This window comes from Erithacus rubecula (assembly GCF_903797595.1).
Source record: "Erithacus rubecula genome assembly, chromosome: 29".
NCBI lineage: Eukaryota > Metazoa > Chordata > Aves > Passeriformes > Muscicapidae > Erithacus > Erithacus rubecula.
In genome coordinates, this window is record NC_136681.1 from 2,429,230 (window position 1) to 2,453,743 (window position 24,514).

Here is a 24,514-nt window from a genome sequence, read left to right on the forward strand (position 1 = left end):
CCCCCAAAAAAACTCCTGCTGACTGAGCTGCCCACACCCAGGCACTGCATGTTTAACAGGGAAAGGTTAACATGGCTCCAGCAGGAGCTGATGTGACAAATGCAACACCACAAACAGGATTTCTCTGGGAGCTGCCTCCACCCCTGAGGGTGTATTTTACAAAAATCCAAGGTGATGTGATGTGCCTCACAGCCCTTCCCATCCTGGAATTGAGGGGGGTGTCTGAAGCCTCTTGCAGAGCTCTGGGAGATTGCTGCTGTCCCAGTGAACTGCTGCAAAGTGAGGACATCACCAGCTCAAGGCAGAGCCTTTTCCAACTCAACACCAGCCACATCAGCCTGCAAATACTCCAAACTCACTAAGAAGGGATTATTCAATACCTGACAACAATTCCCTGGAGGTTCCAAAGGCATCCTCTGCCTGGAAACCACAAACAGCAGCTCCAGCACTCTGTGAAACAGCTCAGCCTCAGGATCAGCTGAGGCACCACTCCACAATTTCACTTTATCCTGAGTTTCTAGTCTTTGCAAGAGGCCTCCCAAGTTCTTGTTTGAGGAATAAATGTGATTAGGAAAACAACAACTCTTAATGTTTCATTAGGTGTAGAGCCCTTCCCCCAGTGAATATCCTAATTAACATATTCAAACAGGGGATTCCACCTTACATGATTGGCACTGCAAACATATTTTAGAAGATAACAGAGATACACACAGACCAACACTTTGCTGGGGCCAAAGAGCAAGTGATAAACATTGAGTTCTTCCCAAACTCAAATATTCCCTGAAATATGACAGGAAGTGCCTATTTGCTTTTCCTATTCAGCCTAATTCAGCTCTATTGTTGGCTGAAACAAAAGTCTTTCAACCTGCAGCAGCAGTTCCCAGGACATTTGACAGCAGTTTATTAATATACAGAATAATAATTTTTTTTTTTTTTTAAGGGCTCAATCTGTCCACAGATTTTCCTTCCAAGCAGAATTGTTCTCCTTTTCAACAAAAAGTAATCAAGAGTAAATCCAGAGTTTCAGCATTTTTAAATGCCAGGCACCTGTTTGATGGAAACCATGGGGCTCAGTTTCCTAACATCACAAAATTCAGCTGCTGAGAGCTTCCAGCTCCTGAAGCTTAAATCTATTTTCAGGCAGGGAAGAGGAAAAGAAGAGTGGGCCTCCCACTGAGGATGTGTCACACTCAGTGTTGCATCAATCCTCTTTCAATTACAGTGAGAACTCCTCTTCACTCACAGTCTAGGATTGCCAAAAAAAGCCTGGGAGCAGCAGTTATCCAGAGGTTGGATAACAGCACAACCAGCACCCCCAGCATTCCATGAGAAAGGAGGAGTTGGATGGGAAATTTAAAAAAAAAACCAGCCCTACCTAAGCAATATTAGTGTTAAAAAGCTAAATGCATTATAATTCTTTATTTATTTTGTTTCAAACCATCATCAAAATCCAGGTGATATCCTGGTACTGGCCTGGGTTTGCTGGTCCCTGCTGCCATCCCATCACAACAAGAACATTTATTTAACCTGGAGGAATTGTGTCCCTGCTCTGATGCAAAACAGCCCAAAACCTCAAATTTCCATCAAACCACAGAATTCCAAGAACCAACAAGAGTCATAGAACCAAACATTCCTTAATACACTGGAAAAAAAAAAAAAATCACACAAATGTTCTTTGGTGCTGCAGCAATAAAACTCTACCTGAAAGCAAATTTCTTTTATCCCCAAGTGAAATATTTGCTAAAAGAACATGGAATCCATGGTCAGGTTACTTTGCTTCTACAGTTTTGAACACAGATAAAACATCAGGTATTACAAGATAGAGATAATTTGGTTAAATTACACAAGAAACAACTTCTTGCTTTAAAATTTTCTTGCTTCAACATTACAAATTAACTGCACTAAGTGCTACACAATCCATCCCAGTTCCAGCTCTTTTAGAAATTCTCTCAGCCACCCAAAGCTGCACTGATTTCTGAGACAAAGATGATGGAATGGTTTAGGTCTATTTGTATTGTGCAGAATTTAGTTTGGGAGTTACTCATCATTTGTGTCCTTTGTGCAACTGCACACAGATGATACATATCTAATTATAGGGGAACAAAAATTAACTGCAGCAGGAACCAACTCCACAATTGCTTCATCTGAGATCCCCTCAGGTGCCTGAATGTTCTGTCACCATCACTCACAAAACTGGGACTTGTTGAGCAATAGGAGGAGAATTGAGATCAAAAAAAAACCTCCTTATAAATAACAGATTTGATTATTTCTCCTCTAACACAGTATTTACCATTTTAATCCTCTGGTACATGACTTGTTCCAACATCTTTTCTGCCTGCAGAGTTTGAACTTACAGCCTGTCATTAATAAAGCTGCATATCTAATTTCCAAGAGGGGCAACAACTCCATTTTACCACTGCTGAAGACAAAAAAAAAAAATTCATGTTTACTGATTTTCCACAATAAACTGCATGCTGAAACAATGAAATTAAATGTCTATTTCTGACATTTGTGAGCTGTAGTGCATCCTAAGAATCTCTAAAAGATTCAGGAGAGCCCAAAATCCTCCTCAAGGCACCACTCCCTGCAAAACCTTAACAGAGCTAAGTCACAGCTCATCCTCTCAAGGATCCTCAGGGTTTATCCATAATGCTCCATAATTCTCCTAAGACATGAAAAGCAAGTTATACAGAGTATAAGGATTGCCTAAACTGCATTAAAACCATTTGATTGAGTTTTATTGAAGCTTTATTTCTTCTCTGGGTGATAAATATGTTGGCAAACCCAAGCAGGATGGAGAGGGATTGTTTACAAGGTGCTGGAAGAGAGGACAAGAGGGAATGAGGTCAAACTGAAAGAGATCAGGTCACAAAAAAGTATTTTCTAATTCTCAGAATAAGTTTCTCCTCAAGATTACTAATTATTCAAGACAGCTTACACCAATTACAACTGGATATTCTATAAAATGTTACTGTATTACTTATTCAAGTGGATGTTTACCTACACAACACTGGAGAACAGAGCCCAATTCCTTGTGCAGATATTAATTCATATAAAAAACATCCCATCAAGATAAATTCTGGGTGTCTGGTCATGGAAAGAATAAATAATTTGAATTTCAAATTGCATTTATCTGAACCCTAACCTAATGCCTGGCCATTATCTAATAACTTTTATATTAAAAAAATCCAGAAAGAAAATCTCCTTGCTTCCTTTTTTTTTTTAAATTATCCTTTTTTTTTCCCCAATGCAAGACAGGTGATTTTTGTTCCTGGATCAAATTTGATTGCTAATTATTTACTTTTTAATTCTTGCTGACAGCCCCTCCACAACCTTATAAAAAAATTCCCCCACAATACCCACCCTGAAATACACACTAAAAACAGGTTAAACAGTCCCTCAGCAGACCTTAATTCAGATTTTTTCAGGGTTTGTTTGTGTTCCCAAGTAGTACAGAGCTATTTATGGAAAAAATCTCTGCTGGAATCCCAGCCAGAATTTCAATAGGCTGCACAGTGCAGCCAGGGGTTGCTGTTCTGTTTGCAAATAACAATATATTTGGAAATAACATACTGAGCCATTGTTCTTCTGCACAGAGAGAAAAGAAACCTTCAGGCAATGCCTCTCTTGTCACTGAGCTCTGCAACAGCTTCATTTGCTCTTTTTGCTGAAGATAATCCAAAACACACAGTGCAGGTTAAAATTCAGTCCTAGTATTATTACAGAAAAATACAATAAATTTGGCAATGCCTTTCAGAATTAGATCTGTTGTGCATTTCTGTTGCAGATATTTAAAAATAAAAATACTCCTCCAAACTACCCTGCTGTTTCAGACTCTTCTAACACATCTTTTGACCAAAGGATTTATTTCAGGTGCAAAGCTCAGGTCAGACATTTGGAGATTTTGGTGTGTGGCTGCTGTGGCTCAGGGCATGAAGTGCCTCCTAATGAAAATAAAAATAAAAATGAAAATGCTGTTGCTGCAGAGAGGCAGGAGGGAGGGAGAGCAGCTTCCCAGCTGCAGCTCAGGCAGCTTGAAGGTCACAAACACAACTGAAGAGTCCAGCAGAGATAAACACACAGCTCTGAGTGACTGCACAATCCAAATTCCTCATCCCTCACTCACCTCCCAGTTCCTTTTCTGCATCCTCAGTGGCATTTGGCACCTCACACAACAATCTCTGACCAGTTGCTTTTTTTCCCCACCCCCTCCCTGCAAGTGTTTTCCTGTGTTTCTATTCTGGCCTCAGCTCCTTAAAAAAAAAAAAAAAATCATTATTAAATAAATCAATGCTAATTTCTGGTCTGGATTTTGAGATTCCTAACACATGGAATCTTGACAACTCCAAGGCATATTTATAACTCCTCTTAAAATTTATAAATATAGTCTACTAATCTGAGCAAAATACCAACATTTATTTTTAAGTGTTTGTTTCAAATATTTCTGTTTCTAGATCAGGACCTTTTCTATTGGTTTTGGAAGAATTGCATAACAGATATATAAATATACCTAATCTGTTTATACATATGTTCTGTATATAAAATAAAAAGAGTATTTTGGTAGTGTTACTGTCCTGCAAGGATATGTCAAAGATCATTTAAAAAAAATTCTCAAAGGCTTTGGAAATTTATTTTAGGGAAAATAAAGCAGGGAAGGGTTAAAATGACTCCAAAGAAAACAAGTGTAGATAACTGAAAGTGATTATCTCCATTTCTAGTCTTCCATCAGTCTCTCCACCATCCCCTGGAATAATGACATTTAAATTTAAACTTTTTTAGTTGGCAAAAAGTAAAAGAGGAATAAGAGCTCTGTAAGAAAATGAGAATAAGAATAAAACCAGAGATCCTGGATGCTTCTTTAATACACAAACAGAATAAAAACAACAACAAAAAAAACCCCAACAACAACAAAAAACCAACCCCCACCCAAAAAAAACCAACAACAAAAAAACAACCCCCACCCAAAAAAAGAAAAAAAACGAGTGTAAGATTAAGCTTAAAATAAATAAAACTAAATCAAAACAATGGTATGAAGCTGTGAGAAGAACTGACTGACAAAAGGCAGGATTATACAGAGTTTTTTCTGCTAAAAAAAAGCCATTCCTGCAGTTCCACATTGCAGTCAAACAGCTCATGAAGGTTTCACTATAAACAGGGACATTTTCTCACTGCTGGGCTACAAAATGAACATTACAGGCTTCAACTGCTGCTTGTTGAGATGATCTGGGAGAAGAAATGCCCTCAAAGAAAAACCTCAGTGCACTGCAAGAGTTTTCATGTGAAAGGCAGAGCATGAACCAGCAGGTATCAACTGTAAACATGAAAATGTTGAATTATTCCCAATTCCACTTTGCTATGTTGCTCAGAACCAAAATCAACTCTCACCTCATCCTGCTCCTGTAGGATCACCACAAACATCTGCCAGGAGTTGGGTAAATCAAGTCTGGAGAAGTTGATGAGGAATTAAATGAATCCATGTCAATTAATTTTGATTTGGGTTGGTTTCCCCAGGATTACCTGGCTCAGGATCATTTCTCTCAGGAGCAGCCAATAACTCTACAGGCAGATGGGGTGAAATCTGAATTCTATTTCCTCTTCCCACTCCAAGGTGACTAATTATTAAAAAATAATCCAATTTTTTCTTTAGTATCTCCATTATTCCTATATATTATTCCTTATACAATGTACCAAGAGCAGTACCAGGAAAGTCAGGGGTTTGTTATGCAATTCCACTGGAAAATAGCCCAGGAATTCTCCAACAAGTGTCATTATATTTTTATGAAAGCCAAAGCTCTATTTCAGTATGTAGTTCTTGTGCACTGGACCAATTCACTTGTAAGTTATTTGAAAATAAAGCAAGATATTCAGATTACAGCTCATGACTTATCAAATCATCATTGAACAGCAGCACAAAGGCCAGCTGAAATCTGCTTTTAAGGATCAAAGAATGGCCACTGAAAATACTATTTATAGTCATTGAAAAAAAAAAAAAATAAAAGGGAAAATACAATTACTGACATTCAACAAACAAGAATATATCAGAAATTACACTGTATTTTAAATAAGGAACTATAATATGAAGTCTCAATTACCTTAACTGTTCCTGAATATATGCAATTATCCTTTCTCAGGTTCTCAAAACCAAAGTGCCACACAACTCTGTGTGTTTGGAGCTCAAATTATTCCCAGAGCATTAATTTTAAGAACTGCAATTATAACTGTAAAAGGAAATATTTCCACACAAAATGCTTTTTATATATACATATATCTGGAGATAAATAAATAAATCCTTCTTACAATACAACTCTTTTAAACCTTCTTTTTCCTGACCCTAAAATTTTCTTCCAGAATTAGATGCAAAGCAGAATTTGCCTCAGGGGCTTCACATGTGACCTAAATATGCTGGTTTCTCTTCATGGTGCTTATCACTTTTGGATCACTGAGAGAAAAATCCATTTTTGATAAAGAATGGCTGCCCAAATTAATAGTTTCTCCTCCAGTGCTTAACAAAAGGGTGATAACTTAGGAGAGAAAGGGAGAATGACAATCCTGCAGAGAAATCTCATATAATTGTTTGCAGTAATATCAGCTCACAGTAGAAGAATCTGATGGTGGTGCTGAATTGCAAAGGAAAATGAAGGAATTGCAAAGGAAAATGAATTAATTGCAAAGGAAAATGAATGAATTCCAAGGAAAATGAACAAGCCAAACCTTGCAGTCACTGCACACTGAGCTGTGTCCCAGCACTGTTCAAACAAGGAAATCCTGCTCCAGAAAATTATTCATAAAGTGCACACACACAGTTTATCAATACTTCACCTCTTAAGAGTCTTTTTTTATGCTTTTCTGATTTTCAAAGGCACAGAAGGAGGGAATGTCCCATCTATTTCCAGTTCCTGACACAGTGACCTTCCAAAAGCAGCATTTAGCTGGTGCATGTTGCAATAACTGAGCTGTGGCAATATAATAAAGTTATAATTACAAGTGTTCCACTCAAATTTAAAGCCTGGAAAATTGGTCTGGCATTGCTGTTTTGACTGGAAGATCCACCACTGCTTGTGCAAAGGGATTACTCCAAATTGGTTTGGATCAATAAATATTTCCTGTATTTATCTGCTTTCATTGGAACAGGGTAACTGTGGCCTCTGTTGATATTCATAACCTAAATATCAACTTAAGCCAAGAGTTTTTGCTCCTTTTAATCATTTCCTTGAAAGTGCAAAACCTCAGTTTCACATGATTGCTGAACACTGACTTGTTCTGCTAAACTTTTCACTCCATACTAAAAATACTGTAGACACAATTATGATGCTGCACACTACAGAACATTGAAAACAGGGAAAAAAAAAACTGAAAAACACCCTTAAGGCAGATATTGAAACACTTTCTAGAATGATATATATAATATTTGTGGGAATACAGATGAAAGGACAAACTGCAGCCTTAACTGGGCACCATCAGTAATCAGTTTTTGCTCAAGAGGCAGACACAGAACAGATTTAATTAACATTATAACAGCAGCTAAAACAAAAGCAGGTTAATTCCACAGCATTTCATGCCAGACAATGCATTGGTGTGGGTGAAGATGAAACCCCAAAGAAGGGATCCATTTTTTTTTAATCATATTAAAGACTGATAAGACATGATAAAAGGAGATTATCATTTGTTAGATTATCTTTAAGTGCTTTATAGTAAAGCAAGCAGTAATAACCCACCTCCCAATCAAGTGCTATTATTTCCTACAACAACTTGAAAAAAAAACTGAGTTTGTTTTACTAACAGAGCTGCAAACAACACTGAACAAATCCCATTTCCACAGGCTGCTTGTGTGGACACAGCAGACAACCCTGTGTGCTCTAAAAATTCCATCACAAAAATCATTCTGATCCTCTGACAGTGATTTTATTGCTGGCCTGCAGATAGCACATGTTCAAAGTATGGATCTTGAGCAGCAAAGGTTTAAAGTCCTTTGCAGATTTGACCCTTCAGAGTAAATTAGAGCTTGTACAGAAAATCCTGCAGAGCCCAATCCTCTCTTCCAGGGTTCCTCCTGTTCCTCTGAGCCACTTGATCACTCTGCACATGCAGAGCTCTGACAATCACACCAGCTTTCAATTCACCACTAAATCATCCAGGATTTTACCAATTTTCAGCTGGATCAGCTTCCCCCAGCAAGCTGCCAGTGCATTTAGGTGAACACCCATGGCAAGGAGAGGCTCTTTCAGCAGCAATGCTGCCAAACATGCAGCTGTGGCCTAAATAGGCAAGTCAGGGAGAACAGAAAGGAGGAGGGGGAAGCAGACAGCACAGCTTGCAACACCCAGCTTTTAACTCTTCCTTCAGCTCTGCATTGTAGCTCTTCCAAAATACATTCTGAGAAGTTAGAGCTGCCACAGAGCTCCATTCCTAATAGCAGGAATGGCCAAAGCAGAAGCATTTAGGCAGCACCTTGAAAATGGAAAGGTGGAAAGTTTCACCAGGCTGATCCAGAGCTTGCACCCATCAGGATAGCCTGGCTTGATCACTCAGCAGTGCATTTCCAACATATTTTAATGCTAATTTTTTTTATTTAAGACAGCTATTCCAAGAACAGCAAAGCCTCACAGAAGGGACAGAAAAATTCCCAGAGTGACAAGCTGAAGTGTCCCAGCTTCCAAAGCCGTGCAAGGAGAGCTGAAGAGCCACTCCTATTGATGTGGCTGCTAAATGCTCTTTGTTTTGGGGGACTGCACACTTTCAATGCACACTCTAGTCCATCCAGAGCTGCAGTTCCTAGAACACAGTAGCCTATTTCTCCCTCCAGATACAGACAGTCATTCTCTGAACAGCTGAAGAGCTCAAATACAGAAACACACTCAGGAATACAGAGCAGGACTGAAAGCTTGGGGCTTTCTTTTCCTCCATTTACAGCATATTTCAAACTATCTCTCACAAACAAACCCATTGCTAAGCCTTGCTCCTTGTAAATGATGTTACCTCATGAGCATGGAGAACATAACCACAGCCCTCAAAAGCCCAAATTAGCTTCCCTCCCACAACTATATCCCAATCTTTCCTCAGCAGTATTATTGCAACCTCACTGTCACTCTTTTTTTTTTCCTCTGAGAGTTTTTTCTCCTCTCCAATTCTAGCAATTCTCATTAAAAAAAAGTCCAGATTGTGGGGAAACTACTTTTTTATAGCCATCCTTATTCCTGCCTTCACTTCTCTCTGCTCAGAAATAACACTTTTCATGCATTCAAGACAAACTACCATTGCTGAAGCAACATCAGTCCCCATTCCCCACTGCTGCTCTGCAATTCTGAAACCTGTCAAAAATAATTAGCAAACTACACTTGACAGACATAAAACACCTAGAACCAAGCACAGAAAGCATTTCTGAACAAGGGAAACATCCAATTTTGTTTCAGTCTTTTACCACACACAAGCCAGGGACAGAATTTTTATGATTTTATCTGTTTTCAGTCTAAAATAGACACAGCCACGTTTGGCTCTAAAAGGAGACATAAAGCAAATCACAGATAATTAACAAACCATCACAGAATGGTTAAGCATTAAATAAAGTCAGTAATTAGCAGCCACAGCAGATAGTCAGGTGCTTCTTTCAGAGTCAATTTGGGCATGAAACAGTTAAAACAAGATGAGCAGTAATTACTCAGGGTTAAAGCTGAGGACTTCAGTTCCTGGCTCCCAGCCTTGGACTTGGACTATCAGACTTTTACCTATCTCTGAATTCCACCTGAAAGAACATGGAGATAGAGCTGCTTGACTCTTCTGCTGTTGAGCAATTAAAACAAATTTGACTTAATTTGTTCTGAAGTTCAAACTCACCCCATTAAGCAAGTGTGTAGTTTTCAGAGGAAGTTTAAACTCAACAGTTCTTAGTTGCTCCCAATTGCAGTTGCTACAATTCTGAAGGACAGCAAAAGAGTAAAACCAACAAAACTGCAGCTGAAAAAAATCTTTGTAATCTTTTTCTATAATCATTCCCATAAAGGAAACTTCCACTAAAAAAAAACACTGAGTATTTCTGGACAATTGAATCTCACTTGCACTGAAACTGTGATGGCACCAAAAAAAAAAAAAGAAATCTGTACATTACACACTTTTGATAACCTGATCACAGGCACTGTGTGTTTTTTCACCCTCTCCACTGCACAAGATGAACACAGATGTGTTGCAGGACTGGGCTCCAGCAAGATGAATATGAAACTATAAAGAAAAACTATTTCAGCAAGAGGAAACACAACACCTTTGCCCTCATACAATGAACTGCTGGATCACTGGAAACTTCTGCCATCAATTAAAATGAAGAACTTGATTATAACATGTCACACCCATCCATCTCACAGTGCTTGGAAAGCCAGAAAGTTAAAAAATTGTGTAGCAGAATTCATGTTTCAGCCACCAAATATTGACTTTGTACAAACCAGCCAGCCTAGTTCAAGTATCTAAAGAATTATAGGTTAACCATGTGATGGGAAGGCTGGAGGTCAGGTCTGACCTTAAATATTCTGCAAGCTACACAACAGCATTCTTGGCAGGCTTTTAAAAGTTGCTACAACTTTTTACTGTGCAAAATGTTATTCTCCATTGTGCTGTTTTACAGACAAAACCACTGTGACAAACAAGGGGTTTGTATCCCACTGATAAATGCAATGAAATGATGCAGTTTTCTGGTTAGCACTGTTCCAGCTCAGTTCAACTCAGCTTTCCAATGTAAATATTGCAACACTGAGTTAGCAACAGGAGGAGAACAGAAAGTGAAACTCCTAATTCTTTCACCTTTGTTTTCAATGAATTTTCAGCATTTCACAACAAACAGCTGGTTAGATTTAGAGCTCAGCAGCCATTTAAAAATCAGATCTCCCCAGTATTGTGCTCCTGTACATAAATTGAGTGCTCACCACAGGCATGACTGCAGCCCAGACTTGTTCTCTGGCAGACCACAGTGGTTAAAGAGTCATTAAAGCTTCAGACAGTGAGATTTCCTGAAGCTTTCACCATGGGCTTGCCTCAAAAAAGCAGATAGAAAGGCAGGGAATAAAAAATGTCCTCAAACTGCACTTAGAGCCAGTGTCAGTTTGTCCTTGGGAATTCCAAAAGCTGCTGCTCCAGTTGGTGTAAGAACCACACAATGCTCCATGGCACTGGAGTGAACCTTAAAGGCAGAAATATTGCTAGGAAATGGGGAAAAAAAAATGCATATATAACACTTCCAACAGAATTCCAGTGATGTAGAACAAGAAATCAATATAAACAAGTGCCTTCACCAACTGCCAGCATGGATTGTGAGAGGCAAACAAACAGGAAAACCAGAGAATTTCAGCTCAACACACCCAAATCTCACATTAATAACTCTCAGGATCTCTCTCCAGGCAGCTCCACCACACCTTTAGTACAACACACTTTTTATCTCAACTTAGCCTAAGTCAGGTTTAGCTGCCAGTGAAATAAAATCTCTCTTCACTCTCCTGGTCACAGAAACAGAAGGCTGCACTGTCCATAAAACAAAAAAAAAAAGGATATTCTTAGAATGTTTTGGAAACCAAGTTGCCTGGTTAGCTGAAAGTGAAGGCAGCTGATGCCCTGAAAGGAAATTGCAGCAGGTTCAGGCTGGCAAAGCCCCTTTGGTGACACCCAGTGCAACACTTGGCACAGCTCAGCCTGTCCTTCCTTCCTATTTCCTCACTCCTGCATTGCCACATCCCATAATGTTCATACCTAGATAGAAGTTCTTTGCTACTAGAAGCAGATCAATGCCTGTTTTAATGAAGAATTATTTGTAAGCATCACGATTTCTTCAATACTTGTAAGTTAATTAAGGATTTTGTTTGATAGGTAAAAAAAAAAAGAAACATTACAGATAAAATTATTCCACTTTTAACAGCATTTTTGAGTGCTTTAAAATCTGCTTCCTGATGAATTTAAAATTGAAATTGTTACAGTTTTTTCACTTCCAGCTTGCAAAGGACAGAAGTATCATCTGCCACATGCTGCAGCTAATAAACAAAAACAACTCAGTTCTGTTTATTCCCAGCTTTTCTTTTGGCCTTTGGAAATTAATCTGAACCACGTGTCAAGCAGGGAAATAATGGAAACTGCTTTTCTAAATATAACATAAACCTCACTTGTATGTCAGAGCATTCAAGATATGCAAAAAAAAGAAAGAAAAAAAAAAAGGAATTACATAAGTGACAAACTTTTAACTCGTGATCTTACAAAGTGCTTTGTGCACACAGGATTTAATGGCCAAAGAAATTCACAAGTCAGAGGAACTTTCCTCAAGAATAATCAGAGAAGGGATTCTGCTCTCTAATCATTCCTGCAATAAACACAAAGAGAGTTTTTGCAGTGAAATTCAGAGGCAGCCATCTTAGTGCAACATGACACTTGGCACTGCCAGCTTGGAAAAGTTTTAGATAATTTCCAGTATTATTTCAAACCCAAAGCTGCTCTTTGCATACTAAATAAGCACAAATATTCAGATTTCTTCCTCCTTTTGTTAGTAGGAGATGGGAAGGGTTGGGGTAATTACTTTATCTAGTGCTTAGATCTTCAAAGAGTATGAATATTAATTCTCACAACACCTCCTTGTGGAATGCAAGCAGCACATTCCCCCATTTTGCAGATTAAGAAAAAACACAAATCAAAAGCCAAAAAAAAAAAAAAAAAATCAGAAAAAACTGCACAATCTTAGAAAATAATCCCAGTAAAAATAAGTTCAAAAGCCTGAACTTTTTTACAAGAGTGCTGAATGATACTTTCAAACCACAGTTGAAACCTGGATGTGGGAATGCACAAGAAATATCCATTTGCACAGCAGCACTGGGAATTAAATCCACATCTCCCTACCTAAAAAGAATGGCTAAAAAGTCAAAAAAAAAAACCCCACTCTTACCTTCTGCTACATCATCATCTACAGCTCCTTTCACCTGAGAAAAACACCACTGAATGTCATTTCCTCCTCCAGCTCCTAAAAAAAATGAGAACAATTGAATAAGAAGGAGCCCCCCCAGAGCAGCAGTGAGCACACAATGGTTGCAGATTGTACATTTCAGAGCCTGTGTCCACCCACTTCCTCAGCAGCTCCCAGGCACAATCACACCCCACCTTTTTCCTCTGGATATTGGGGTTTTTTTTGTCAGCTTTCAATGCAGGGTTTGTCAAAAACAGGGTAAAAGTTGGACACGGTGAAAGCAGCGTTAAGTATTAATTTAAGATTCAAGTGTATGTTGCATGTGAAGGTTTTTTTCCTACTTGAGCAGTCAGAACATCCCAAAAAACACGTACAAAAAAGCCAAATATCAACTATCAGAGCTGTGCATTTTTAGAAAATTTTCGATCTCTCATCCAACACAAACCAAGCACACAAATCATTTCTTCCTTTCACAAAACTGTGCCGACCCTAAGCTCTCAAGACTAAAGAAAAAAAAACATTTTACCACAATTTTAGAGTCTCTTCCAAGAAGTAATGAAAGCAATTATCAGCCTGAAAAAAAAAAAAAAAAAACCCCAAAAAAAAAAGCAGCAAATCCCAGCAGAAAAGCCAACAAGAAATGGAAGGGAAGGGGGGAACAAGTTCTACTACCATAGAAAACGGATCGGAGAGAAAACTTCAGGAACATTACTGCCTCGGTGGAAGGCAGTGATTCATTTAAACCGTGCCACCAAAACACACAGCAAAAAAAAAAAAAAATAATCACCACCCATTCCTTGTGCATTGCATTCTGAGCAAATCACTGCAGGGCTGAGGACATACAGGAAGAGACAGAAATGGGCTTGCCTCGGTTGGTTGGTTGGTTTTTTTTTTTTCCTTTCTCCTTTTTTTTAATTTTTTTCCTGCAAAAAGCCACTGTCAAAATGGAACTTTTTCCTGCACACAACTCAAAAGTGGCCGAGCAACAGATGGCATTTACACATTAATCCCGAGCTCTGGGGATAATAAAGAATACAGGAGGAGACTCTTCCCAAGTTCAGGAGGGCAAAAAAAAAAAAGAACTTAAAAGAGAAGGAAATCAGAAGGCTGAAAATGATCTTTCCAGAAAAGATGAGAAGTCCTGGAATAGAGCACAATTCCCATTTTTTACTTGCTTTAAATTCTCCCCTGAAGGATTATAGACATCCAAGCTGAGAAGGTGAAGGCAACAGCACCCATTTATGCACGAGATGGCAAAATAATTTCCTCCCTATCATTAAAAAAAAAAATAAAAAAATCCCACAACCCATTTTTCTTTCCTCTCTTCAACTTCATTTGTCATTCAGCAGCTAGCACCATGGAAGGAACAGCTTGGAGAAAAAAAAATCACTTGGAGCTGAACTCTTCTTTTCCACACAATTCACTGGAACCAAGTTGGAATTTTTCTCCCCCCACCACGACTAAAAGGGCGAGAGGAGGGAGGAAAAAAAAAGGCAAAGCACAAACCTCACAAAAGCCTCCCATGCTTCGCTCCTCCACATGCAAAGCACTGAAAAGACAATTCATGTGCAGAGGAGGGGGGGGGGGGATGGATGAATAAATTTCCAAATGAAGGAACGGCAAGGAAAAAAAAAAAAAAAGAAAAAAAAGTAAAGAGGGAAGAGATCCGTTCTGCACGCACGCACTGCCGAGCCTGCCAGCAGCGCTTTGGGGATGCAAAATGGGGAGCGAGCAGTGGAAGGAATGGGAAAGAAAACACAGCGAGACCTGTGATGTTTAATCACGCCCTGTGCCAAATTTTCCTGGCGTTTGCAGATGCTGCTCCCGACAGATGGGTGCGACTGCAAATCTGGACACCGCCTGCACCTGGAAGCTCTCCACGCAGAAATAACCACAAGCAGCGACCCCCAAAGCCTCGAGGGGGGAAAAGTCTTCAGCAGAGTGACAGGACGAGGGGGAATGGATTCCGCTGAGCTGGGATTTTGCGAGGGAATTGTGCAGGTTGCCCACAGGGTCCCCGGCAGTGGCCAAGGCCGGGCTGGAGCGCTGGGACAGCGGGAGGCGTCGCTGCCCATGGCAGGGTGGGAATGGATGGCATTGAAGGTCCCTTCCCACCCAAATCATTCCGCGATCCTACGGACAGGCAGCAGACCCACCCTGCCTGCAAGCTCCTCAACTCTAAAACACACCACTTCCCCCTCCACCTTGCTTCTTCCATGCTTTTTTTTTTTTTTTTTTTTTCCTCCGAGAACGCAGGGAAGGAAGGGTGGGTGGAAGCAAAGCACGAATTCCCAGAGGAGAAGATGAAAAAAAAAAAAAAAAAACAACAACCCACCCCACAACCAGAAAGGCGCAAGCGAGCCGGAATAGGAGAGGCGGCCGGGAGGCAGCGGGGAAGAGCCCCCGAGCCACGCCGGGGCAGGGGGGGCAGGCTGCCCTTACCTGCCATATTGTGCTGGCGATAGCGGCCGCGGCGGGTCGGGCGGAGCGGGAGGCGCGGGCGGGGCGGGCGGCGCGGGGCGGGCGGCGGCGGCGGGCGGCGATGGCGGCGGATGGAGGAGGCGGCGGCGGCGCGGCCGCGGCGGGGCTGGGGCGGCCCCGCTCCGGCCCCCCCGGCGGTGAGCGTCCAAAATGGCGCCGGCAGAGCTGGGGGTGACGTCAGCGCGGGGCGGGAAGCTGCCGCCCTCAGGAGGGAGGGCGGCGCCGCCATGTCCCTGCCCAGCGCCTGTCCGCCCTCATGGAGGGGGTGCTGCTCCTCGGCTTGGCATTGATCGGCCGCCCTCAGCCCGGCTCCTGTCTGTCGTCATGGCGTGTGTGCTGTTCCTCAGCCCAGCCCGTGTCCGCCCTCATGGCGTGTGTGCTGCCCCTCAGCCCAGCCCGTGTCCGCCCTCATGGCGGGGGTGCTGTTCCTCAGCCCAGCCCTGCCCGCCCTCATGGCGGGGTTATTTACTGCCCATCCTCACGGGCCTCATCGCCCGCTCCGCGCCCCGGTTCTGCCATTCGCTGACCCTTCTCCCCCAGGGCCGGCCTTTCATGCAATCGAACATTCTGGGTTGGAAGGGACTCGCCATGATCATGCATGCAGCTCCCGACCCTTCACAGAAAACCCAAAATCCAAAATCCCACCCTGGGAGCGCTTCCAATGGCAACCCTGGGGCGCCTGTTGGGTGCCCACCTAATAATCCCTTCACATCTCTCAAACCATCCCTCCCTCACTTCTTTACTTTTAGATTCTTTTTTTCCTTCCCCCTTCCCTTTACTCCCTTCTGCCATTTCCCCGTGCAACAGCCACACATAACCTGTTTGCTTGCGCATTTTCCACCCCATCGGATGTTTTCCACCACGTCCAGGGCTCGCTCTCCGATTTCACTCCCTTCTCATTGCTATTCCCTGCATACACCAGCCATGCTCCTGAGCCATTTTTAGCCTCCATCCACCTTTTCACACTGACAGCCAGCAAAATCCACAAAGAAAAGCTTTCAGCTGAGCCCGGCTTGGCTCGGCTCCTGCTGGCTCCGGGAGGATGGAGGCTCCTTTTTAGCTTGCTGGGTCCCAGTTACATCTCAGCTGTACAGGACTGGGATTATTGATTCACTACAATCTATTTAAGATCTTGTGAAAGTTTCCCTTCACAGATGTTTGTGCAAACATTTTCTTCTCGGGGCTGGGTAGATCTTGCTAATCCAGATTTCGCTTGGAGATTCATGAGCTCATCCTGCAAACCCAGCGCTGCCACAAACTCGAAATGTGACTTGGAAGGAGCCTCCAAAACCATCCCATGGGCTTTTGGATTTTTGCATTTCCAGTTCTAAACACCTAAGAAGCTGCTTTTATGAACTAAAAGGCCGTTGAATTGCTGGTGAAGTCCAGCACAAAACAGAGCTGTGGGAACTGAATACCACTAATGAATATGAACAGCCAAAGCTCCCACCAGAAACCCACAACTGGCCCAAATAACTGGTTATTTGGAAATTTAGATTTATCTCTGCATTCCTGATTAAAAAAAAAAAAATTTACAGGCAAATAAATCAATCTTGGAAAGAACAGTAACATTTGAAAGAACACTCAACATATATATGGGATGTTCTAAAGAATTGCAACTCACCCGAGTTTGGAAATCTCTGGAACCGAGTGTTTTGCTTAGGTGGTTTTGAGAGCAACCTAAAAACCTAAAAAACAAAAATGCTGCAAATTTGGAAACAATCACAACAAAGACAAAATCCCTGGTGCCAAACACCCTGTTTCACATTTCCCAGAGCTCAAGAACAAATTCACTCAAAATTCAACAGATTTGTGGCCATGTTTACATGATACCAAATCCAGCATGAAAGCTGACAGAATTCAACTTTCCAGAATTCCTTAATCATATTTTTTTCAACCTCAGCAGAATTGTCCTGCAACTTTTCAGCAGGAAAATTTGCAAATTTACTCCAATCCATCCATTGCCTTGTATAATTACTGCAGAATTTGTCCTCATAGTAGAATAAGCATTGGTTCAAGAACTTTTGTTGCTAAAAAAAAATTTAAATAAGGCAAAGAGACCTGCAATTAGCTCTGTAATAGAAATTAATGAAGCCTTAGTACATACCTTATAATTAAAAATAAAATCCCTCTTAGAAAAGATTTAATATCATGGTGCCAGGAGGATGGATTATAACTCCAACATTTCAGGTTTTTGTTGTGAACTAACTGAGCTACAGAAAATAATGGAGCCTAATAAATAAATAACATTAAATCACAGCCAGAGTAATTAGTGAGACATCTTGGGAACCACAACCTTTTTCTGGGTGTTCAGAGTGTTCACACTTGGTGCAAATGAGGCAGAGCTTGTTCTACAGCCCTGATTCAAAATTTGTGAGCGCATACTTGGATTTCTTGGGAATTTTTTGAGGTGCTCTGGGGAGATTCTAACTGTGTGATGTTCCATTTACACACAGCCACAACAGCACAAAGCTTTAATGAGCATTTATCTACTCTGATCATGCTTTAATGATTAATCCTTACTCTACACACCAGCTCCTTCAGCTGAGGCTGGAAAACACCTCTGGAAATGGGAGGGATTTACAGGAACAAGGACTCATAAAACAGCATTTCTGGATTTATTTACTGTGATATTTGTCAGAAAACTACACAAAGAGTGGTCACAGCTCACAGCAGCCTAGACCAGGAGCTGTGGAAGTTAAAACAACCCAAAAATCAAAGTGCAACACGTGACCAGCAACCAATAATAATATCTAATAATGTCAAATGCCTGATCAAACAGCTGGGGCTCCAAAGAAGAACACTATCAGCAACTCATTTTATATCTGCTTTCCTTTTTCCAGTAATTTGACCCGTTAGACAAGACTATAATGAATTACAACAATTCAGTTTAGAAATCAAGGGAGCAATTATCACCAGAATTATCACTGGAATTTAGTAATAGCTGAGCCATCCGAGGCCATGTGCCTCAACCTGAACACTATAAAGATATTTCTTGTGCTCCATATCACTGAGGCACTTTCAAACTCCCTGGGTTTTATTTTTGGAAAGGGAAATGTTGAAATTAAAGTTTCTTACATGACTGAGCATCTGCAGGGTTGGGGAAATCATGGAATGCTTTGGAATGGAAGGGATCTTAATAATCATCTACTTCCATCCCCTGGGCATAAAATATCATCTGATCACTCACTGGGCAGTTTAATTTAAGTCTTATCAATAATAAAAACCAGAAGAGGATAATACATCTTATAGTAAGTTATAATAATATTTTTCAGTTCACTTTGCAGCTGCCAGGAATTTTTTAGAGACACAGAAACCCAACCTAACAACCATCCAATGGTTCTGGAATTCCCAAATTACTCCTCACTGCCATGGAAAGTCACTAATTCTGGTAACAAGAAGTTTGTGTCATCCCAAAACTGTAAAGTTCATTGGATTAAAGCCCTGCTGTTACAAGAGGAGCCCTCAGGATTTTTTCCCATAAATTATTAAGACTTTTATTCTTAAATTCAGCCTGATACAGGCAAGCAGAATAGCTAATTAGGATTGGAAAAAAAAAAATCATATTTTCATTACAGCAGTAATTTGCAAATCCAGTTTCAAATTTGATCTGTTTAGAGCAGGGCTAAGACACTGGTACTGAAACTGCAATTTGCAACACGTTTCTCTAATTGATTATTTAAGAACATTTTGTAGACATTCCATGCACCTGAATTTTATTTTAAAACAAGTGCAAAATTACAGGGAACTAAAAAAAAAAGGAAAACTAAGCTTCTGGAAAAGGAGGGAAAAGGTGTTAGAGGTAATCAGGAAGCACCAGTCTGGAGGGAAGAAAAGTATTCTTAAACTTGGAGGGCTTGTTGCTGAGGGCAGGAGTGTCTTAGTATTTTGAGATAAAAAATGAAAACAAAAGGTGTAAATTGAGATTTATAGAAAAAAAATCATTCTTATTTCTGTGTCTTTTCCTCTAGGGGTTTTGTGTGTGTGTGAGGGTTTTTAGTGGGTTTTTGTGGTATGTTGTTTGGTTTTTTTTTTTGGGGGAGGGGGTTGGTTTTGTGTTTTGTTTGTTTGTTGTTTTTATAAGCTGTAGATAATTCTGTGGAAAATGAGCCAAAACAAGAAATAAGAGAATTGTTATGGGATGCTAATAATCCTATTGAAGCTAAGGCTGGAGCCATTGGAGAAGATAAGAATCTCACCAGGCACAGGTTTAACCCTCCCTGAAAAGAAATAGCTACAATTAAATATTTGATTGGGGATAACCTGGCACTTTGAATCCTCCAACTTTGGACATAACTTGGAACCCTGAAAGCTGCAAACAGTAGGAAAACAACCAAACAAAATGAGAACAGTCATCCCAAACTACCCACCATGAAGACAACACAAGGACCTCACAAAGTGGCTTTATTCTAACAAAAGTGATTAAATACTTATTACAACTATTACATTATTAATTTGAATTATTAGAATTGCCAGAAAATACCTGCAGCACATGCACTACAGGCACTCTCAAGAGCAGATTCCCCTCCTGGGAACAGGTTCAGTAGAGCTGCTCCCTGCCCAGGGGTCAGGGATGTTTTTGTCCTTTACAGCCCCAATTTCACCTCTCAACAGAGGAACAGATTCCTCAGTTGAAAGCACAAGTTCTTTGTACCAATGAGAAAACCAAGTTACACCAAAACAAATAAATCCATAATCACAGAATAATTTTAAACCTATTAATTATTTTTCTCCTATTCAGTCTTTAGAAAAGGAATAATTGACATTTCTTGACTCTTTGAGTATGTTCAGGTCAATGAAGGGAACATAACAGAAATACAAACAAGGAGAAGAAAAATTTACCTCTGGGGGAAAGTCCTGACCTTGAGGCACAGCCCCATCTGACAGCATGGTGCATCTCTCAGGAAATCTGCCACACCTTTAGAAGGCACTCTGCAGGAAAGGGAGGAGCCAGCACACCCAACTCCAAAGTCCTCAAGGAGTTTTTATTTGGGGGTTGGGTTATTTTTCCTTTTTAGGTTTCAAACTCTTATATATCTTATTTATATATATATCATATACATCTTATACACAGAAACTTTTCTTTTTCTGGGTGAAGAATTGAAGGAAAAAAAAAATACTAATTTTACCTTACCAATAAACCTGCCTAGGTGAGCTAAGTAAGTGAAATAAAAACCTCAGAGACTTTCATGAAACATTTTTCTTAACAAAAGCAGGAAGCTGAAAAGCAAGTGTGTTCAAAACACTGCTGTCCATAGGATTTCCCTGTTATTTTTAACAGTGGGCTTTAACATCTTCTAGTTTAGATTCTGCTAAGGCAAAGTGTTTTTATGCATTAATTGAGTTAAGAAACTATTATCCTTCAGGAGGAGCTTGAAGAATTACACCTGTGCAGGTGTGTTTCAAATGGGAGATGTAAAAATCTTAACTCAGGCCCTGTGGTCATCCTGTCTGTACCACTGAATCTGTTGCTACTAAAACACTCCTAAAAAAGCTCTAAAAAGAGCAGGATAAGCTCCTTGGAATCATGGGTTTACACTTGGAAGAAGCCTTTAATTTTAGTAGCATTTTGCAGTCAGAAATTAATTGGGAGCTCGGAGTGGTGCTAGCAGGGAGTGTGAACTTAGCACATCAAGGATCCCACTTTGCCAGAAGAAATGCTCCTTGAAAGCCATGGATTGTGGGGAATGATGATTAAATCTATAACTTGGACTAAAATGTCATTTTAGGCTTTGAGCTGAGGCATTTTTGCTGTTGGTCCCAGGCTCTAGACAATTTCAATCAGCTTGGTGTTCCCAAATTCCCATGGTGTTTAAAGGGTGTGAAAACACTGATGTGAAAATCCTGGAATCATAGAAAGGCATGAGAAATTTTCAGATGCTATTTTTCCAGGAGCTTTTAGCTCTTGATTCCAGGAAATGTGAAAAAAAAGGAAAGCAAAGCTATTATCTCTTTAAAACTCTGTTGATAGTAACTTACTCTGAGTCGTAACACTGTCACTCTAGTGTTGCTCAAGTCATGCATGCAAAAAATGACATGTGGAGGTAGCTACCATTCAAGTAATTCATTAACTTACTCCTTGGTTCAGGAGTTCAGGTTCAGGTTCATTTACCTTTTGGTTTCCTTTTTCATTAACAAGAGCCCCATATTTTGAGGTTATTTCACAAGTGTTTCAAACTTAATTAAGCAAACAAGTATTTAAATCAAAATTCAAGTATTCTCAGCTAAAACATTTGTTCTGAAATGTTCTTTTCTTGCTTTGCTTTGTCCCACAGCTCTTCTGGTACCAGGTTTGCAAGAGCCTGAAGGTAATGCCAGGAATGAACTGAGAAGGGAAGGAAGGGAGGCCGAAATAGCAGAATTAATTGTTCCATTCACATGGCTTTTCTGCTTGGGAATAAGTTCACATTGTAAACAGGAGAGAGGTGTGGTTTGCAGATAGGACAGGAAATCCTTAGTTCTAATCCTTGCTGAGCTGTTGGTTCCCTTGGAGACCTTGAGCAAATGCATTCTGTCCCTGGATTTTTAATGGGGAATAAAGTGGGGATGACAGCCCTTCACTAGCTCAGAAGAGCAGCCTTTCACTTAAACTTTCACGTGTTTAAAAACAGATTGTGGCACTCAGGCTTGAAATCAGCTCATGTCCTGTCCTGAGGGTAACTCCCTACCCTGCTCTGAGGACCTTTGGGGCTGAAGTCTGGTCTGTGTGGAAATGTGACCTCCTGTTGCCTGCTGTGATTCTCTGTCACCCTTAGTGCACTCTGGAGCTGCTGCAATCCCATTTCTCACCTTTTCCCCTTTGGATTGCACATCTGTGGGTGTGTTAGGGGCAGGACCCCACTGAGGAAGTGCCTTGGAAGGAGGGCTCAGTGTCCTGAGCAGTGCCCTGTCCCTGCCCCACACCCCAGAGTTCAGCAATACCTGATGGGATGATCCTGGAACCAGCAGAGGATGGTGCTGAGAATCCTGCAGGAGCAGAGCCTGGAGGTGTGACAGCCCTGCAGAGAGTCAGGGCAGAGATTTCTGATTTTTTTTCTCTGTATTGAGGTAAATGATGGTGTAAGTGATGAATCAGACTTACAGGCTTGTCATCCTGCTTTAATTAGGAGAGCTGCAGTGACAGGGTGTGCTAACAGCATGAAAAGGAGAAGTCCAGACTCCTGGAAAGTGTCTGCACCTCAGGTTCCTCACTTTGCTTCTCTCTCACTGCTTACAGACACAATTTCAGAGCTACTGAGCACACACAGCTTGTGCTTTCCTCATTCCAGAGGAATGATGGAAATATCTCTAGAACTGAGTGACAATTTTCTTCCATCACATAATCAGAGGAGGAAAACCTGCTGAAGACTTGTCTGTTACTTACCAAACCTTGTTGGCTTTTCACTTGACTGCAAACATTTTGAATTGTCAAAACTTCTGAACTGTTGCTGAAATTTAGACAACTTTCTCTGTGTTTTGGTATTTAAGAAGGCATTTCATCCTTGCTCTGAAAAGCTTTATAAACTAGGCTAAATCTGAAAGACAATTTTGAGAGACTAAAGAAACTTGGTTTTCATCTGCATATCATTTGTCCTGAGCTGGTATGAAATTCTGAATTTAGCCATGAAGTTTTACATGTGTAGGACTCTGTTCTCTTTTATTGCTGAGCTATAAGAATCATAGAACCAAAGATTCATAGAATAGTCTGTGTCAGAGGGGACTTTAAAATCATGTAGTGCTACATCCTCCTGCAGGGACAGATGTGGCTCAGCTGGAGCAGTGCTCCTGGAGAAGGTGCAGTTTCCTCTGAAGCTCCAGGGATGATGTGGAAGGGTCTGGTTTTCCTCAGGAATCCAGTGGAAAAAAAATCTCAGATTTTATCTGGGTAGGAAATGTTTGGCTCCTCCCCCTGGGTGGAGCATCTCCCAGTGGGATGATGGAATTTTATCAGTCATGCACTGGGACTCAGTGGCCATGAACAGGAGATATCTCCTGGAGGGAGGATGGGCTGTGGGAAGATAAAGATGATTGCCCAGCTGGTTTAAAGATGGCCCATTAGCAGATAATATGTGCCAGGAGATCAGGGTCACTGCCACACCCAGTTTTTAACAATGGCCCATTAACAGGAGATATCTCCCACAGGGATAGGAATCGCTGCCACACCCAGTTTGTAACAATGGCCCATTAACAGGTGATACCTCCTGGATGAAGGGTGGGTCATGGGAAAGATAAAGATGATTGCCCAGCTGGTTTAAAGATGGCCCATTAGCAGATAATGTGTGCCAGGAGATCAGGGGCACTGCTCCAGCTGGTTTAACAGCTGCTGATAGAACACAAACTTTTGGTCACATCCTGCATTGCAACCACACTTTTCCATTCCTTATATATTTCCATTCCTTCTGTATATTCCTCTACTTCACTTTCTCCCCTTCTCCTTCAAAATCCAAACCTTTGCACCTCAAAAAAACCAAAACCAGGACAAAAGTTCCAGCAAGCCCAGGCATGTTCTTTTCATTTTGGCTGCACTGTGCCAGTTCCTGTGCAAGGAAGGGCCAGTACATGCAGAGTAACTCCCATGTGGTTTCCAAGATCAGAACTCTGATCACTGAATTATGTGCTCGTGCTTCAGACAATGTCATTCTCCACTTGGCAAACGGGAAGCTAATTACAAGTCACCAATGAAAGACACAATTATTTGTAATTAAGCCTGGCAATACATCACAGTGGTGCTGCCACAGCCAAGTGCTGCCATGAAGGAGGAAAAGGTGACTCTTTCTTCGGGGAGAACTGTGATGTATCCATGATCTGCAGGAGGAGATACAGCTCAAAGGAGCTGTGTGGGGAGGACCCCTGAGGAACAGGAAAAGGGCAAGTTGTTTAATGTGATTCTTAATTGGCCAAACCTAGAGACTGTTTAAAAATCCTAGACAAGAGTAAGACTGAATTACTTTCATTATTGACCTTCTCTTCTTTCTCTTTCTGTCCCTGTTTTATCTTTGCACTTCACTACCTGGAGCAGAATAAATTTGCCTTTGAGGTTCCCTGTATATACTGGTTTTGACATGATCCTGCTCCTTGCTTTGCCCATCAACAGAGAGACTTGGGTACTTCTATCCCAGGGGGAAAAGCCGTTTA

The 24,514-nt window shown here is 40.9% G+C and overlaps 1 protein-coding gene across 2 annotated transcripts in view; it reads right to left on the reverse strand.

Annotated features, from left to right (window-relative positions):
• The window catches only part of PPP2R2A (protein phosphatase 2 regulatory subunit Balpha), a 29,792-nt gene extending 14,148 nt beyond the window's left edge, over positions 1 to 15,644 (reverse strand). Inside the window, exons 1-2 of one of the 2 annotated variants that reach the window (XM_079328741.1) lie at positions 15,362 to 15,644; positions 12,902 to 12,976 (exon numbers count right to left, since the gene is read on the reverse strand). In XM_079328741.1, coding sequence (XP_079184867.1) covers positions 12,902 to 12,976; positions 15,362 to 15,629 — 343 coding nt within the window. In that variant the 5' untranslated portion in view covers positions 15,630 to 15,644. Of the gene's footprint in view, positions 1 to 12,901; positions 12,977 to 13,591; positions 13,644 to 15,361 lie in introns of those variants that run through there. The other variant, XM_079328742.1, reaches the window with a different exon arrangement.
• Between the last annotated feature and the right edge of the window lie 8,870 nt (positions 15,645 to 24,514).